Genomic DNA, 17,494 nt, shown 5'->3' on the forward strand with positions numbered 1-17,494 from the left:
GTCCCCATCCCTGGAGGGGTTGAAGAGTCGGGTTGACCCAGCGCTGAGGGATCTGGTGGAGTTGGGAACGGTCACGGTGAGGTTCATGGTTGGACTGGAGGAGCTTCAAGGGCTTTTCCAACTGAGGTGATTCTGTGATTCTTGTCACGTGCACTTGAGTCCTGAAATGAGTCGGGGAGCTGCTTTTGCGACCACCACAGGCTGCTGACCTAAAAGAAAGACCCTCCAATGCCCTTGACGCAAGGATTTTGGCTCACATCACGATTTTAACACGCTTCGAGGCCCTTTCACAATGTAACTTTTAGAACACCTGGTCTACAGGGCGATAAATCGTCCTTACGGAACAGCCTAACGATGGTACCTCGTTATGAGTCTTATTCTTTGAATAGAAATCTGGTTAATGATTATTAGTAGCCTACACGGCCTTAGCCTGGGACTTTAAAAAAGGACTTTGTAGCAGCATAAGTGGTTGTACGGTTACTCTAAATCATTCCTTATTTAAATCCAAATCACCAAAAATCATTAAAATCAGCTCAAATAACAAATCAGTAACACTCCCAGCACCTGCCTGAGCCGTGAGGGGGGATTAGGGACCTGGGGGTGGGGGGCGTTACTGGGGTTCTGTGGGAGTTGTGAGGGTTATTGGGGTCCTGGAGGGGGTGTTGTTGGAATTCTGTGGGAATTGTGAAGGTTATTGGGGTCCCAGAAGTGTTATTTGGGTCCCAGATGGGGTGTAATGGAGTCGTGGAGGGGTTTGGGAAGGTTATTGGGGTCCACAGGGGGGTCTTGAGGGAGATGTTGGTCTCCAGGCGGGGTGGGGATTGGGAACATCCTGGAAGAGGTTCTGGGGGAGATATTGGGGTCCTGATGGGGGGGGTAATGGGGCTGCTGGTGGGGTTCTGGGGAGGCTGTTGGAATCTTGGGGGAAATTGGAGAACTGGGGGGCCAAAAGGATCGGGGGGGGCGTTCAGGGCCTTTTGGGCAGCGCTGCCCTTTCCAGACCCTCACCCTGGGGTCCTCGGCTGGCTGGGGGACCCCGAGGGGGCGGTGGACCCTGGGTATGGGGGTACAACGCGGGGTCTGAGCCCGACTGCGGAGCGGCCCCCGCCCAGGCCCCACCACCTCCTCAGGGCCCGCCCTCACGCCCCGCCCCGCCGCCGCGGCACTGCGCATGCGCAGGAAGAGGGCCGGGGCCTCTCTGCCAGGCCCCGCCCTACGGGGGGCGGCTGTGGACAGTTTTCCTCCGCCAGACGCCGTCTCTCCCACCGCGAAGCTACGGGGCGGGGATCAGCGTCCCGGAGAGCCAATGAGCGAGAGGCAGGGGCGGGGACTACGCGTCCGATAGGCTGCAGGGCAGGGAGGGGGCGGGTAGGGCCCTCCCACCCCCCCTGCGGCTGTAACGGTCGCGGCGCGCGGGGTAGCGCGAGCGCCGCGGCGGAGCCAGGTGAGGGGTCGGGCCCGCCCGGGAGCCGTCCCGCCGCCGGGCCTCAGCGGGCTGCTCCGGCGTGGGGCAGCACCCGGCCTGCGCCGCACCTCTGTGCAACCATCCCTCCTTCTCCGTCCCGGGCAGCTTGGCGGCCCCTCGCCCCCTCAGGGGACCGGCCCCTCGCCCCCTCAGGGGACCGGCCCCTCGGGATCAGGCTGCGCCCTCCAGGCAGTTGGTTCCTCCCGCTTTCCCCTCTCTCTTCCCTTCACCTAAATCACTCTTCTCCTCATCCCCTTCCGGGGGGTGAAGGGCTTCACATCACCCCACGTACCCGCCAAACCCTCCCCTTCCATCGCGTAAAGTGCTGCTCCCCTTCTCTTCGTGACCCACCGCTCCCCTTCCTCTTTCTCCTTCGTTTTTCCTTATTTTGCACATGTCCCTTCCCGCCCCCTTTGCAGGATCTGCCCTGTGCCCGCTGGTGGAAGGGTACAGGTTTGTAGGATGGTGTGGGTGCTCCCTGGGGGGTGTGTTTGTGAGAGGGTGGTGCTGAGTGAGGTGGGAATGCTTTGGTTGCTTTGTCTATTTTATTTCAAGAGCCTATGCTTGAATTTCCCTGTTATAACTGCCTGACTGTAGTGCTGGAGGCTGGGATTTAAACCCAGGAATTTCTGAAATGTACCTAAATTAAACATAATCAGCACTACCTTTAGCTAGAAGTGTTTTATTTCTCTGCTGAGTGAAATGCTGCTTCTGGTTCATTATCCTATTGTATTCCTATGTTGTAAAATCTGTATATGTATGTTTTCTAGGAATTAATGGTTTCTATGAGCTCTCTGAGTCAGTTAAGCAAATTTTTGTGAGAGCTGGCAATTGAGGATTTACTGTTTGACTGGTGGAGTGGAGAGAGGCCTTGAATTTCCACAGTGAAGCCTGAGAGCTATAAATTATACTTGCATCATCAGAGGCAGGAAATTCACTGTCTGAAGTACTCAGATAAGCAGATAAATTAAACCAAAGCTCTGGATAGATAATGATTGCCATTTATGGAACAGCAACACGAAGTTTTGAATGACTGCATTTCTGCATGTAGTTGCTCAGTGACCTCTACAGAGGGCAGAAACGAACTGGTTTAAAGTTAAGATTTTTAAAGGGAAATTTTTAGTCTCCACGGCCATAAAGCCAGTGTGTAGGTGCCATGGTGACTGATGCTCTATAAATAACGACGATGGGGATAACACATGCCCCAGTTGAAAGGCGCTGATGAACTGCTGCATACCTGCAGAATGTTCCAAACAGGAACTCTCCTCATTTCTCAGGCATGAAGAAAACCTACAATAACTGCAAAGGGGTTTTTTTTAAAGTATTGCCTCTGTTGCTGCAGGGATGAAAGAGATATTCTTGGGAGGAGATGCTACTTATGAAACACTGTGTTACTCTGAATGAAGAGTAACTGGTGTGTACGAACCCTTTGCTTGGTTAGTGGGAACGGGGGTTTGGTTTATGCTGATTTAAAATAGGATTTTTATTTATTGCCCTGTAGTTCACTGGATAGATAAGATGGCTGCTCTTGAGAAACATCCAGACCTGAGGCTCCAGCAGAACAGTCCATCAGGTAAGGACAGTCCTTTCTTCAAAGCCCTGCTGCTGTCGGATCTTGTTTCAGTTTCTCTGAGGAGCCAGGTGGCCCTGAGAAGAGTTCTTACTAAAAGCTTTTTATTAAAAAAACCCAATGTCTTATCCCTGCAAAATAAAACAATTCCATGGATATGCAAAGATAGAGAGCCATTTGATAACGACTTATCTCTGGATAACTGGTAAATCTGGAAGAGTTCTTAACAGTTAATGCAAAAACGTATCTTTAACTTAAGCAGTTTTGCTGTGTGCTAATGCTGCTGTTGTTCTTTTTAGTCCGAGTACCAGAGCATCAGCTGGCTGTAATATCACCAGACTTATCAGTGGGAATATCATTTACTGCTTTTGCATCCTGACTTCCATAACAAGATGGATTTTCAGTCTCCTGTTGATATTATTTGACTTCCCAGTGCTTGCTGCCATTTTCTTTTGCAAAAGAGATTTCTTTAGCAACAGTATGGGGAGTAAAGCAAGTTTGGGATTTGGTCTTGGGGGTCATTAGATATGGCTTAATTGAGTGTACTAAAAGCCTTTTCAGTCTGTTGGTTAAAACATAAATATCCCTGGCTTTCTCTCTCCAGATCCCAGCACCAGTCTGAAGAGTCATTTCGTGGGGACTGACTGGAAAACACCGATGTTGTCTGTGAAGTTCCAGAGCCGTGTCAGTCACTGTTCCAGTGTGGCCGACAGCGGGGATGGGGGCATTGGGACCTCCTGCTCAGGCAGCACAGAAGGTGATGGTCAGCACAAGATCACACAGTGACAGCCAAAGACTAAGTTTTCTTATAAGACCAAGAAGCATTAAATAACCTGGGGAGAGCAGAATCCATAATGATGTTTGGAGACTATTTCAAAACCAGTGCCTCGGTACACAGATATGCTGCCTGAAATATAAACAAGGGATTGAGGGACTTGCTGTTTCTCTAAGCTAGTTTGGTTATCTTCCAATAAGCATTTTTAACTAACTAAAAGAGCCACCTTGGTGATTTGCTGGTTCATATTGACCAACGTGTGATTTATGAGCAAGTCTGTTGTGTGATTTTTTTTTTTTTTAAGAAATAATTTATGGGTGCCTCTAAAGACTTCAGATCAGTGTGTCTTTGTGTGTAAGTCTCCTCACTGCAGAATCCTGCAGCCTTGCCCTCGGCTGAGGCGTGTTCTGGGCAGTTGCTTGTCCCAGTATTTTCATCTTCATCCATGAAAGTAACATAAACCACTAGTGATTCACCAATTCTTTCAGCAGCAAGGAAGTTTGTGTTGTTCTTTAAAACAAAGCGCTTCACGCGTTCTCACAAGCTACCCTGAGCCTTTTGAATGAGCTGTAGATCTTAATGTGTGAGCTGAAATGAAGGCTTCTGAAAACATGTGGCTTGTGAAAATATTGCTAAAAATATTACTAGGTGTCCCATTAGCCTCTCTCAGGATAATAAAATCCTCAGTTGCATGCTGAGGGCAGGGGAGATAATGATGGCTCTTTGGGAAATTGCCTTTCTGAACGTTTGTAATGTTGGAGGCTTGTTTGAAAGAGCTGAGGCTGAACGGCAGCGCTGACAGCTGGCCGAAGCACGCTGACATTCGGGTCAGTACATTAGTCAGAAATGTTGTGATGACCCTTAGCACACTCAAGGAACCGATTGCAGCATCGGCACGTGGCGTGCTGGTCAGAGAACTCGAGTTCCTGTTAGTGATCCTGGGGTGTAAATTTAGGGGCTGTAAAAGGAAACTGTACTGTCTCTTCTGTTTGCCAGGGTGAACGTGCTTGTGACTGCTTGGTAGCACAGTGTTCTCTGGAGTTCCTAGGCACAGCCAAGTAATGTCTAAGAGATTTTCTCCCCCTCCTGCTTGTTTTTGAGAAGAGGGTCTTGCGCCTTTATGATGATAATTTTCCTACATTTTGATGATTCTTTGCAGAATCTGGTTTTGGTCATATTCAAATTATAACCTTTTATTCCTTTTTGTAGCAGTGCTTTGAGGTCACAAAGGGGTGGAAGGGTGACCTTGCAGTCCTGATGTTGGATTAAAGACACATCATGTGGGGATGGGCCTTTAGCCAAAGCCATGAAGAAAACAAGTTTGTGTATCTGGGAGAAACGTGGAATTACTGCGACACACAATGTATCAGGACGAGGAGTGGGAACAGGCACTTTGCTGTTTGCCTTTCCCAGCTCTTGCTGTTGCTGTATTGAAATCTGAGAGTTGCTAAGAATAACCCTGTATTTCCATGTAGCCAGGTTTGGTGCCCATCTGACAGGACGGGCTCACGCTGGGGTGCGTGCGCTGAACTCTGTCTCATTTCCTGTGGCGACAAGGCGAGAGCCATTACTCTAGCCTCTAGAAAAAGCTCTTTTGCTGCAGTGTCCTGGAGGAGTTCGAAGGTCAACTGCTTGGTGATCTAGTGTTCAGCTATGTTTGAAGCTCATCATGGGCTTAGTGAAGTCTCCACTTAGCTTTGGTTACAGTTCAGAGTCGCTGAGCTGTGGAACGGGCAGAACAGAATCAAGGTCTCAGTGTTCAGCTGAGTAAGTTTCAGCCTTTTTATTCAATGTAAAGGTCTTGATTTCTAAACCTATAGAAAGATAACCTTATTGATTTAAGATTATACTAGAATAGCTTGAAAACAGGGGATTAAAAGTGTGTACTGAATTAAACTTGGATTCTCCCTGTGGTTTACAGTGGTAGGAAAATGTCAGCAGGCTCCTGAAACTTGTAGTGAGGGGGAACATAGGTGTGTGCCTTAGTTCTGGTGCTGCTGTTTAGGACGACGTGTTTGGGGGAAAGGAATCGGGTTTTGAAATTCTTCTGTGTAGTTCAGCAGAGGAGTGGCTGTTCATGTCAGAATATTTTCAGGATTGTAATTAGAACATCACTCTTCTTCTTTCCCTAGACTTTTGCAATTCCAGTAACGGTTCCTCATTCCAGCCCATCAAAACCCAAGTGACCATCCCAACAGCCCATGTTATGCCTTCTACGCTGGGTGCCTCACCCTCCAAGCTGTGCTCTGCAGGAGACCAGAGCTGTTCGCAGAGTACTTCAAAAACTGCTGTGCCAGGATCTGCTTCTGAACACGCAGGACTCATGAGAAATGGAGATTTTAACGCTGGGAAGTCTTCTCAGGTGCCACCCAGAGATCTCTTGCGTCTCTACGGGACTTCAGGGGAAAATGGTTTTGAGCAATCCTGGCATCCTGTTTCTGATCACATGAGAACAGAAGATACTTGGAAGTTTGACACCCCTGCCATTGAACGCACCCTTAACCAGTCTCTCTTTGTGGATAGTTTGTGCACTGACCCTCTCCACAGGTTCCAGAAGTTCAATCCAAACTCTGGGACAGCTGAGGCAGGAAAGGACCATTATAAGGTGCTGCCAGAGAGTAAACAAGTGGCAGGGGCTAACGGAGCCTGTGAGCCCCAGGACGGAACGTGGCCGAGCGGGAGCAGACTGATGCCAACAGGACTTCAGGCCAACAATTTCTTTTCAAAACCTGTAACTCCTCCATCTAGAGGCTGGATGCAAGAAGTCTGCACCCTACATCCGCACGATAGGGTCTGCGAGCTCAGTGCTTGGAAACAACAGCTGGAGAAAGTGCGACTGCAAATAGAGCAAATGCAGGTAGGGAGCTGCTTGTGTGAGAGTCTGAAACCCTTCCTGTCTCCTTAGTCATGACTCATTGTCCCAGACTTTTGAAGAAAGGGGGGAAATGGCTCATGCTTCTCCCCGTCTTACGCCAAAAGTCTCTTAATGATCTGTTTTTACAACATGTGTTGTCACAGGTATCGTTCAATGTGCTGCTTATGCAGAGCAGCCCTGGATTATGTTACAGCACTTCACAACGGTTCAGATCAAGAGGTGAAATATCCTGTCTGCTAGAAACTGCAAAGAAAAAGCACGTCAAGAAGTTCTTAAGTTTCTAGAATAGTTGTATTCTGTATCCAGAGTTAGGAAACAGACTTTTTCTGAAAAGTTGCATGAAACTAACTGCAGTTTATTAGGTGGAAACAGTTTGTTTATCACCTCCCACCCGCTGTACCCTAATGGAGACAAATTGTTTCCAGCGAGCTAGCACAGTGATCTAAAATTATTTGTTAATCTCCAGTTTTGCTTGGGCAAAGTTACTTGTTCTTGGACATCGATGGAGACTGAAATAGCTGTGCCCTGGCATGCAGATGAGCACACAGTGTGCAAAATAGCTGTAGCAGTGTTGCAATTACCTCTGTGGAGCACAAACCTCTCCCTCCTCATTTTGTCTCCTCTTTCAGTTACAAAATGGAGGCGCCTGCCACCATCCCTCCATGTATTCTCCTTCGCTGCCTACACCTGATCCAGCCCAGTGGATCAACATCCTGAACTCCAATGAAAACCAACTCAAGGAGAAAGAGCTCCTCATTGACAGGTGAGAGTTTGAGACTGACGTGTGGTTTAAGGACTCCAGTGCATTTCCTTTTGGAAAGGGAGGGTTTTGAAAGTAGCAAGGAAAGCTTGTATCTCAGAGTCCTTTTTACCACATTGAGCTTTTTTTTGTTGCAAAGAACACCATAATGACCTTTGAGAACAGCCTATTTTTTTCACGAACTCTCCTCCCCTTTTGGAATTCAGATGATAATCCTGAAGGGTTCAAATAAAACAATTTTGGTTATGGTTCTCTGTGTTTTATAAGGGATAAAGATTTCTGTTCACATCACAATTATCTGGAATGTCAAAACTACTGCCTTTTTGCTTGAGGACTTTCTGGGGGCCTTTTGAGATTATTATTTTAAATATGTTCTTTGTGAGTTTGGGCTGGCAAATGACACTTCTCATACCCAACACCAGTGATTCATAAGCTTTTCGAAAAAGTAAATCCTAATGAAAACTACCTTCAGCATTTGGACTGTAAATACTCTTTCTGCTTGCTCATTTTGAGTCCTCTGGTATCTGTTCATTTTACTCATAAGCTCTGCAGACAAGCTGGATCCTCCAAAGCATGCAAGGCTTGTGTTTTATCTGTAATCATTGCTGGGGGGGAGACTTTGAAGGGAGGGAAGAAAGGTTAGTATCGATTGTAAAGAAATTGAATTCTTTCACATTATTTCTCTGCAGGTCAGCTCTGAGTTGGAGAGTTGTCTTTCTGTTCTGCTTGTCACTGTATGGAGCGTTGGAGTTGTGGTGGCACTGTTCATGTTTTATTGCTCTTTACTGTATTTACTGTATGTTTGAGAACAGTGTATTACCTGGGGTTTTTTTTTTACAGACAAAGACAACACATATCACAGTTGGAGCAGAAAGTCCGGGAAAGTGAACTGCAGGTTCACAGTGCCCTGCTTGGCTGTCCAGCACCCTACGGAGATGTCTACATGTTGAGATTGCAGGTAATTGGGTGCAACAGGGTGTCAGTAAGAAATGTGTTGAATCCAACAGACCTACCACTTCTCATAAGTCACTTCCTGAGTAGGAGGGTTATGCAGAGTAAAATTATTCTTTGTCTGGGGTCCCAATTACCTGTCATCTCTAAGATCTTCTGTGACTCTTGAGAATTCAAGCCCTGAAGTACTATGGTTTGTTTAGAAGCTGTGCTAGTGATGCAAACGCCTGACAGCACTGACAAAGGCTATTTCAGATACTGCAGTACATGAGAGGGGCTGAATGACGTTTGGGAATTAGGAGGGCGGAGAATACAGCTCTGAGACAGTGCAGCTTGGTGCCAGTTTGTAACTAGGCAAATTCATAGGCTGTGTCTGTTTGCAGGAGCTGCAGAGGGAGAACACGTTTCTTCGAGCACAGTTCACAGAGAAGACTGAATCCCTCAGTAAGGAAAAGATTGAACTGGAGAGAAAACTGGCTGCTGCAGAGGTGGATGCAAAACTGATCCGGGAGTCGCTGAAGGAAACTATGCAGAAACATGCAGAGGAGTTAAAGAAACAGGAAGAAAGGGTATGATCCCATTGCTCTAGAGATGGGAAGGTGCTTTTTCTTTGAGAAGCTAAAAGTCAATGTAGTGCCTAGGTGAAAGTTTTCTGTGGCAATGTGTTATTGTAGGTATTTTCTGATCTTGTAGAATTTCTTGGCTTATAAGCAAAAGCCTTTCCTCCTGCAGTTAAAAATATTTCAGTACCTCTTCTTTCAACCACAGAAGAAGCGTGTCTTTAAGTGAGCAGAAACATTGCTGAGTTCAGGTGATCTTGTATTTTGATGATGAGTGCTGTACAAAAAGATGAATGAGTGGACTTAGAAAAGACTGAAGAATGGACAAGAAATTATATAAACTAAACTTGTATGTAACCACAGGTAAAGGGAAGAGACAAACACATTAATAATCTTAAAAAGAAATGCCAGAAGGAAACTGAGCAAAACAGGGAGAGACAACAGAGAATCGAGACCCTGGAACGATACCTGGCTGACTTACCAACTCTCGAGGACCACCAGAAACAGAGTCAGAAGGTAAATCTTTCTGAGTTGTGAAGATAGCTCTTCAGATACTTGCTCAGGTGGCTTTTCCACAGCTGCAGATAATCCCCTGTGCAGCTGCTCAAGTAAAGTTGTGGTCTGGCCATTTTGGAGGAGGAATGTTCTGAGCAGTAGCTGAGAATTGCCACATAGGTAGTAAAAATCAGCATTGCAAATGTTGAAATGTGGTGTGGGAAGTCTCTAGAGTGTTATGATGATCTTTGTTGCAGCTGAAGGAATCTGAACTGAAGAGTACTGCTATGCAGGAAACAGTGCTGGCACTGGAAACAGAGCTTGGAGATGTCCGGGCTGCTTTCAGGGAGCAAGAAATGCAGCTAGAAACCCAAAAACACAAGGAGCTGGAGCTTCTTTCCACTGTGCGCAGGTAAAAATCGGGAGGATTAGAATAAGCTTCACCTTGGTGCCGAAGTAATCGCTGCCCAAGAACAGCCACTGTCCCACCCGTCAGAAGCAGGTTACCATGGATTTGTGATGATTATGTCAGTGCTCACCCAAACACCGTATTCAGGTTCTGCGTGCCAGTGGTGGAGGGTGGGAGCAGAACCACGTGGCTGAAAGGAGAGGAGGGGAGCCCTGTTTTGTCACCTGGGTTTGTGTCCTTGGGTTACTGCTCCCAACCGTAACTCCTGGCAGAGTGTACCTACATAATCTGCGATCGTTTTACCTCTGCAAATGTGCCACTATCATGGGCACGGCTGTGTCCAGGGGGAAGGGGGACTCCTTCCTTCACAGCCAGTTTGCAAGCTGGGATGCAAACAGAGCAACACCAACATCTGATAGGAAAATCATTTGCCTCCTCAGATTCTTTAGTGAGGGGAACACCCTAAACAAAGCTGCTTTTCCCATGGTGTTTTGCTAATTTCAGCTTGCAGGACAAGGTGCAGCAGTGTGTAAAGAATGCTGAGAGAGGACCCCCTGCCCAGGATGGGGAGAGACAGAAAATAGAAAATGACTCTCTGAAGAAAGAATGCGACTGCCTCAGGAAGGTAACGGCCTGTCCCAACTGGGGATCACACATTTTTCCTTCCACTGAGTCACACCAGGCACTGAAATGAAATCAGGGACTTTTGCAGTCACAATCATACTGAAGCAGCAGTTGCTGGAATTCCAAACTGAGGGAACTGAGGGGTTTTCTAAGTTGTTCTTGGTGTGATAACCATGCGGTTGTACAGTAACACTGCAGAGAAGTTGCAGAATGCAGAAGGGGGGAGAGGAAAACCACAAGAATGCAACTTCTCCAGTCTGTTTTTAGCTGATAGTCCTAATGGTGTCTTTTATCAGGTGCCTTTCATCAGGGAATCTAAGTCCACTACTAACAGAGGCAGTGATTAAAGCAGTAAATGGACGGGAAAGGAGAGGGGATGCTCTCCTACTGAAGGGGAAATCCTGGTGGTATTACTGAGTCTGTGTGGCCAGTTCTGATGGCTATGCTTTTGATTCCAGATTGTGGACAAACAGCAGAAGAAGATGGAACAATTGTCCTTGCAAGTAAAGGTGAGAGGTAACTGCAGAGGGACCTAGAACTGAGAATCTGCTGTGAGATGAGGTAGACTTATATTTTCCCATGGTCTGTTCCAGAACCTGGAAGAACAGGTGGGCCAGGAAGAGGGGACAAGCCAAGCTCTGAAAGAGGAGGCGATGAGAAGAGAAAACGCACTGCAGCAGCTCCGGACCGCTGTGAAAGAGGTCAGAGCAGGAGTGTTTAGAGTACCCGAGCACAGCAGTTGAATGAACAATGGATTGTCTTTTAGCAAGGCCTTAATTTGCAGTCAGCAGCACAACCTCTCCTGCTTCCTGGTAGTCAGTTGCCCTGTCAGTGCTCTGAAAGGAGCTCTTTGGTCAGAGCAGGAGGAGAGAGGCAGTTTCTGCCTCGGGAACTTCAGCTGGGGCTGCGGGCTGTGGTGGAGGACGCTGAGCTTGCCAGCTGGGGGCAGCAAGGCGGCAAGCCCGAGTCCAAACTCGACTGCAGCCCTGGCTGAAGGGCAGGGCTGAGCCCCACTCCAGCTTAAAGGAAACCAGGCATGCTGGCAGCCCTGGAGGGAAGGGTTGGCCACTGTTGGGGTGAGCGGCTGGTGCACAACCTCCTGGAAGCTTATTTTGCTGCATCATGCCTCAGCAGGGGCAGTGCAGTGTCGTGAGGCGCTTCTTTCTGAGCCAGGAAAGCTGAATGCTCACACCCCAAAGGACTGACACTGCTCCTCTAGCGAGGAGTCTGGAGGGCTTGATGTAAACCAGCTCCTCCTGCCCTTGGCACTCCCATCACCCTCGAGCAGTTGCGTTAAGTCGCTTTAAGTGTGCTAGTTCTGTACCAAGTGACCACTAACCTGCTGTGCCCCTTGGTTCAGCTTTCAGTGCAGAACCAGGATCTCATCGAGAAGAACCTGACCCTTCAGGAACGACTCCGGCAGGCAGAGCTAACGACCCAGCCGCTGCCTGCTGAGACAGCCCGCCTCACCCAGGAATTGCACAGTGAGCTGGCCAGTTGTCTGCAGGATTTGCAGTCTGTCTACAGCATCGTCACTCAGAGGGCTCAGGGCAAGGATCCCAACCTCTCTCTGCTCCTGGGCATTCGCTGTAAGTATGTGGAGCGATGGCAGAGCAAACCCTTCGGTTCCTGTGCTGTGGCAGAATTAAATAACTCGCATATATTACAGGTTCTTGTCTTTCTGGGATTCTCAGCCTTCTTTCTGTGGTTAGCTAGCTCTAAAGATGCATGTTGTAATAACTAAATGTTAAGTAGTACCTCTTCTGCAAATGTGCGTTGGTTTTTCCGGCTCACTTGCAAACGTGTGTGATCCTCAGTCAGAATTGCCTGTGAGGTCACTCCCTTCTCTGCCTCCACAGCTGTGCAGTACTCTGCTAAGGAGAAGGATGACTTGCTGAGCCCTGATGGACTTGCCAAGAAACTGGTGGAGGTAAAACAGCTTCACAAAGAGGTAGAGGACTTAAGGACGGCAATATCTGACAGATATGCTCAGGACATGGGAGACAACTGCATCACCCAGTAAAGAGCATACCCCAAAGTAAGGCAGGAAATGAAGACTTGAAACCCTCAGGAGTCTAAAGCTCCTACAACCCAAAACCTACACAGCACTTTACCATCCCTTTGCTCGGGTACAAGAGGTGTGACTTATCCAATCTGTGAGAAATCAGGGGGTTTGTTGCCAGAAGTGTTTAGCTGCTGACTGGCTAACTGGAATCATTCAGGGCTTCGGTGTCGGGCTTTGCAGTAGCTTTGATCTTGTGGAATGTGTTTGTGCTGTGTTTACTGGAGCTGGCGTGGTCTCTGACGCTGGGAGATGAATTCTGAATTGCCTTACGGGCATGTCAAATGCTGAACATGCAAATGTGACAGTTAAAATCATCACTAAAAGGAAATGTATGCCCTGGTCTTTCTGATAAATTCTCGGCGCAGATCCTGTGTGACCAGTAAGACCAGAGGATTATCAGGGCGCTCAGGGGCTCTCTGTGGACTTCACGGGCAAGCAGGTGTGCCAGTTACACCACTGCTAATTACACCAGGATGCTACGGGCTCCTCAGATCCTCTGCTCACAGGTCTGGCTTGATGCTTGGGTGGCCGTTCACGGAGCAGGACCCGCTTTCCTTGGGTAAATGCGACCAGAGTCTTTCAGTAGCCAGCAGCAGTTGGGGAATAAAGCAACACTAAAAGAAGACTCTGAAAATGCTCCCCCTGGCCACTGTTACCCCAGAAGCCTTAAGCCTTTTATCCCCCCGAAATAGCACTGTGAGCATGAGTGTGACTCAGGCTGCAGAGGAAGTGAATTGATGCTGAAGTGCCTTAATGTGCTGGAGAAACCTCCTGTCCCCACGCTGCTTCGTGCCTAATGCATCTGCTGGCAGCGTGAGGAGCTGCTGTTTCTTGTAGCAGCCTTTAGAGCCATCGCAAACAATCCTGGGGAGCTTGGGACGTCTGTAGCCTCTGTGCCTGGGACCCCACCGCGGGCCAGCGGGGAGACTCGCCTCGGCTTGCTGCTTGGGCAGGAGGAAGGAAGCTGTTCTGGTTCTAACGTGGCAGGATGGTGGAGCTGGATTGGAGAGCTCTTCTGATTCCAGCAAGGCTTGGCTTGGGCTTTGGGGTAGCCCTGCCCCTCATTCTCTGGGAGCTCCCTGCTCCTCTGCTAAATAACGGGATTTCTAAATAAATCAGAATAGGATGCGGTTCACTTTCACAATTCTCCTTAACCTTAGTGGGCAACTTTACAGTACTGATTGCTTGTGATAACGCTGTGGTGCTGAGGGTGGAATTTTTCTGGTTTTCAGAGCGAGATACTGAGTTATATAACAGGGGGAAATACTGCTGAAAATTCCGCTGTTTGGTTGCTCTTGGTTCACGTTGGGGCTGCGAGCCCTAGGTTTGGAAGAAATGCTTTTGTTATTTCTTTGTGTTACAATTTAAGACCAAATCTGTTTTGTTCTTAGTGTTTGGCCACCGCGGATGATGGTGGCAACGAACTGGTTAGTTTGCTGTCCTGAGCTACCCCCTGCACAGCACCGGGAGAGCGTGGCAGTGTCTGTGGGGTGGCCAGCTTCTGCCCTGTTCTCTCCGTGTCACATTTCTGGCTGTTTCTGTTCCCAGGTTGTTGAGGCCGTGTATTGAGCTAAATGTGGGCCAAGACTGTTTCTTGGAGCCATTTGTCCTGGGTGCTGGGAGCTCTTTAGACACTGGGATGCAGAGTGGCACCACTGGAAGTTGCTCCCTCCTGTGGGTTCGCAGGGTGCTGGTTAGCATCCTCCCCTTTCCCCACATTCTCTCTGGGGTGCAAGATCTAGTTCCCAGGTGCTGTGTGGGGACATGTTTGCCCTAGAGCTGGCTGCGAAATGAGATCACAGTGGGAACCACCTCAGCTGGTGCTTGGAGCCTCACGCCTGGCCCAGCGGCTGGGCTGCCCAGGTCATGTCTTCCTCTGGGGGGGGGGGAAATGTCCCCTGATTCTCCTGCAAAACTGGACCTGTTGGGCTAAGATGGTGACCCCCTCTGCCCTGCGTGACTGCTGCTCCCCACGCAGGGGAAATCTTGGGCCTTTTCTTTACAGAACACCCCAGATCGGGGTGGCCGGACCCCCTACCCGTCCCCTCCCCGTCGCGTCGGGCGCGGTGTATTTATACCCGTCTTTGTCTCACCCACTTGTTTGTACTGAGTATTTTTAAAATAAAGCTGCTCTGCTCCACTCGTGCGAAGCTCTCCCTGGCCGAGGGGGGAGCCGGGGGCCGCCCGGGGCCGGGCCCCGCCGACGCCGCATGCCCGGGCCCGCCGGCCCCATTGGTCCCCGCAGTCACATGCCGGGCGGCGGCGGGGCCGCCCGTTCCCTCCCTCCGAGCCTCCCTCCGCCGGGCTGAGCGCAGGGAGCGGCCGCGATCGCAGCATGAGCACCCTCAAGGTCTACAGCACCTCGGTGACCGGCTCCCGGGAGGTGAGCGGCGGCGGGGGGGGGCTCCGGTGGGGCAGGGCTGGGTGCCCTGGGGGCCCTCTCCCCCGGGGTGGGCGTCTCTTCCCCGTGGAGCTCTGAAGCCCCCCCTCACCCCATCCCAAGTGTCCCGTCCCCTTCTTTTCTCCCCTCCACGAAGTGCTGGGTGTCCCCTGCTCCCCACGCATGACCGAGCCCCGTGGCCAGGCGGGGTCTGGCCCGTGGGTGCTGTGCTGAGCGTGGCTGACAAGCTTCGGGCTCCTCTCCAGCTCCCCGTAACCTGCCTTTCCCACCCGGGTTCCAGATCAAATCCCAACAGAGCGAAGTAACCAGAATCCTCGATGGGAAAAACATCAAATACGAGCTGGTGGATATCTCCCAGGACAACGCTCTCCGGGAGGAGATGAGGGCAAAGGCAGGCAACCCCAAAGCCATCCCGCCCCAGATCGTCAACGGAGACCACTACTGTGGGGTGAGGCTCGTGCTCTGCGTGGGGGAGAAGCACCGGGGAGGTGGTTGGGTGGTGGGCAGTAAGCCCCGTCCCCTTGGTTTTGCTGTGAACAGTGTCAAGACGTTTTTCCAAAGGCATTTCTCATGGACAAAGCGCCGCCGGGCTTAACGGGCGCTTGGAGCACAGTGACTTGTGAAAAATGGGACCCAGGCAGAGGGATTCTGGGTGACCCCTGGGCAGGGGCTGTCCCCGCTTTGCCCTGTCGCCCTCCACGTGACTGTCACCCGTGTTGTGAACCGGTTTGTGCTGCGTGCTCAGGGGACCCCGCGCTGCCCGAGCGGTGGGAGCGTACCGCTCCCTCTTGCCTTGTGAGCGACCGTGTGGCTTTTCCCTGCAGGATTACGAGCTCTTTGTGGAAGCGGTGGAGCAAAACACCCTGCAGGAGTTCCTGAAGCTGGCCTGAGCCTCCCCTCCCATCCTGGACTCTACCTGCAATTCCTGAGCACCCTCATCTCCGACCACCTTCACTTCCAGGTTGTCAGCGCTGTCCTGGCACCGCGACCTGTATCCCAGCGCAGGGAAAACCCATGACCAAAACTACTCATTGCAGCTGCCTACGATTCCCTCCTGCCTACCCCTGATATCATCTCAGAGGGATCCAAAGAAAGTCTGACGCTCGCTGCGCATGGCCTTTGAACAAAGCTGGGCCTGGCTCACCCGCAGCTTCCAGTGCCTCTGTAAACAGCAAAGCCTCTGGGGCTGTGCGAAGTGCAGGCGCCCGTCAGCCCTCTCCGCTGCAGGGAGAGCAGGAGGGAAGGGCTTAGGGTTGCTTTTTACTTCCCACTTCTCCCAGTTGCTGTTAAAATTGTAAATCCTGCTGCCTCACTTCCTTTTTCTCTTTATTTTTTTTTTATCTCAACTGCAGAGATTATGGCAACTAAGTCAATTTTTTTGTTTGTTTGTTTTTAATTTAATGCAAAAATACTGCACAGGGCTGGGGTCTGACCACCCACCGCGCAGAAGGCTGGGGGCGAAGCCCGCTGTGGCTCGGGGGGGATGGATGGGCCTGGCAGTGGGACCTGGGCTGCTCCGTCTGCCCTCGGCCACGATGCGCTGCCAGGGCTCCCTCGTGAGCCTTAACGGCTCAGGGCTGCTCCAGAACAGCTGATGCTCCAGCTGTCTTATCTTTCCTCTTTGAGTTGGCTTTTTTTTTTTTTGCAACCTGGACCAAGTGCATTTTGTTTTCCTGCCAAAAAGCAAGTTTATAACCAGTGTTGTCTTCCCAGATGCTATTAAATGTTACTGTACCTTTCACATCGGTACTCGTGGGTTTCCTTTAAATTTGGTTTTATTTTGACTACAGGTTAAACATCACCCTAACGATTCTGAGTCATTTCCAGCTCAGAGAAGCTGAGTCAGTTGTACTCGCTGCTGCAGCCTGACACAAAGATCTTAACACCTTAGATTGCTGCCGCTAATCAAAGGCTCGCAGGACTTGTCTGAATATCCTACAGCGCGGTAGTGACAGGTACCTCTCTCCAGCATTCCTCTACTCTGCCTGGTAACAACGGCTGCCCGGGGGAGGGACAGCTTCAGCCAGATGTGTGAGGGGAAAACAAACCCCTGGCACAAAGATCACCTGGTTGGTTACAGACTAGGATATAGAGGGGCAGTGGAGAAGGGTCCCCTGTACGCTCCTGTATCTGTTATAGGTGGAAAAAGGAGGAAATTAAAGCTGTGGGGGTTGAGTCACTGGTGATGGGGAGCCCATGGAAGTGGCTGGTTGCACAAGTGGTGCTTCCAGTATTTGAGTTGTGCAGGGTCCAGCTCTGGTCGGAGGGGTCCGGGAAGAGCTCTGGGCATCCTGCCGCCTTCCACAGCAGCCGTGCTGTTGAAATCTTAATGGGAGTGGAAACTGCAACTTAAATAAGTGGTTTTATTGGGAGCCTTTAATGAGGGCTGGGTGGCAGCGCGTGCGGGGCCTCTGCTCAAGGGGAACCTGCCAGAAGGCGCTGCCTCGCGCGAGTGGGAGTGTTGTCAGCTGGGAGTCAAGTGGGAACTTGTCACAACTGAAATGGGAAGAATGTGCTGGGAAAGGGGCCTGCGAAGTGCAGCCC

General features: G+C 50.1%; 2 protein-coding genes across 5 annotated transcripts; both read left to right on the forward strand.

The window, feature by feature from the left end:
* Positions 1-1,426: 1,426 nt before the first annotated feature.
* On the forward strand, positions 1,427-14,689 carry CEP85 (centrosomal protein 85). Of its 4 annotated transcripts, none has more exons than XM_074850642.1 (14): positions 1,427-1,444; positions 2,967-3,038; positions 3,640-3,792; positions 5,943-6,667; positions 7,315-7,448; positions 8,286-8,403; positions 8,780-8,965; positions 9,320-9,472; positions 9,709-9,863; positions 10,365-10,485; positions 10,943-10,993; positions 11,078-11,185; positions 11,845-12,073; positions 12,344-14,689. In XM_074850642.1, the coding sequence occupies exons 2-14, from the start codon at positions 2,984-2,986 to the stop codon at positions 12,505-12,507; spliced, it is 2,352 nt and encodes a 783-aa protein (XP_074706743.1). In that variant the 5' UTR covers positions 1,427-1,444; positions 2,967-2,983; the 3' UTR covers positions 12,508-14,689. The 4 variants fall into 4 exon arrangements, with proteins under 4 accessions (XP_074706743.1, XP_074706742.1, XP_074706744.1 ...); XM_074850641.1 differs by lacking the exon at positions 1,427-1,444 and adding an exon at positions 2,633-2,879; XM_074850643.1 differs by lacking the exons at positions 1,427-1,444; positions 2,967-3,038; positions 3,640-3,792 and adding an exon at positions 5,373-5,577.
* A 61-nt stretch (positions 14,690-14,750) lies between these two features.
* On the forward strand, positions 14,751-16,691 carry SH3BGRL3 (SH3 domain binding glutamate rich protein like 3). The gene is given in 4 exon segments (XM_074850645.1): positions 14,751-14,820; positions 14,823-14,932; positions 15,231-15,398; positions 15,775-16,691. Coding segments are annotated over 4 exon segments (405 nt in total). The 5' UTR covers positions 14,751-14,759; the 3' UTR covers positions 15,841-16,691.
* The last annotated feature ends 803 nt before the right edge of the window (positions 16,692-17,494 follow it).

Source organism: Strix aluco, chromosome 26 (assembly GCF_031877795.1).
Source record: "Strix aluco isolate bStrAlu1 chromosome 26, bStrAlu1.hap1, whole genome shotgun sequence".
Classification (NCBI taxonomy): domain Eukaryota; kingdom Metazoa; phylum Chordata; class Aves; order Strigiformes; family Strigidae; genus Strix; species Strix aluco.

What these genes read in the sequence shown, in the direction of transcription:
- CEP85 (XM_074850642.1), top strand. Translation starts at nt 2,984, where the DNA reads ATGGCTGCTCTTGAGAAACATCCAGACCTGAGGCTCCAGCAGAACAGT. An exon ending in CTGCTCAGGCAGCACAGAAG is followed by an intron (nt 3,793 to 5,942) that starts GTGATGGTCAGC and finishes TTCTTTCCCTAG; the next exon opens with ACTTTTGCAATTCCAGTAAC. An exon ending in AATGCGACTGCCTCAGGAAG is followed by an intron (nt 10,486 to 10,942) that starts GTAACGGCCTGT and finishes TTTTGATTCCAG; the next exon opens with ATTGTGGACAAACAGCAGAA.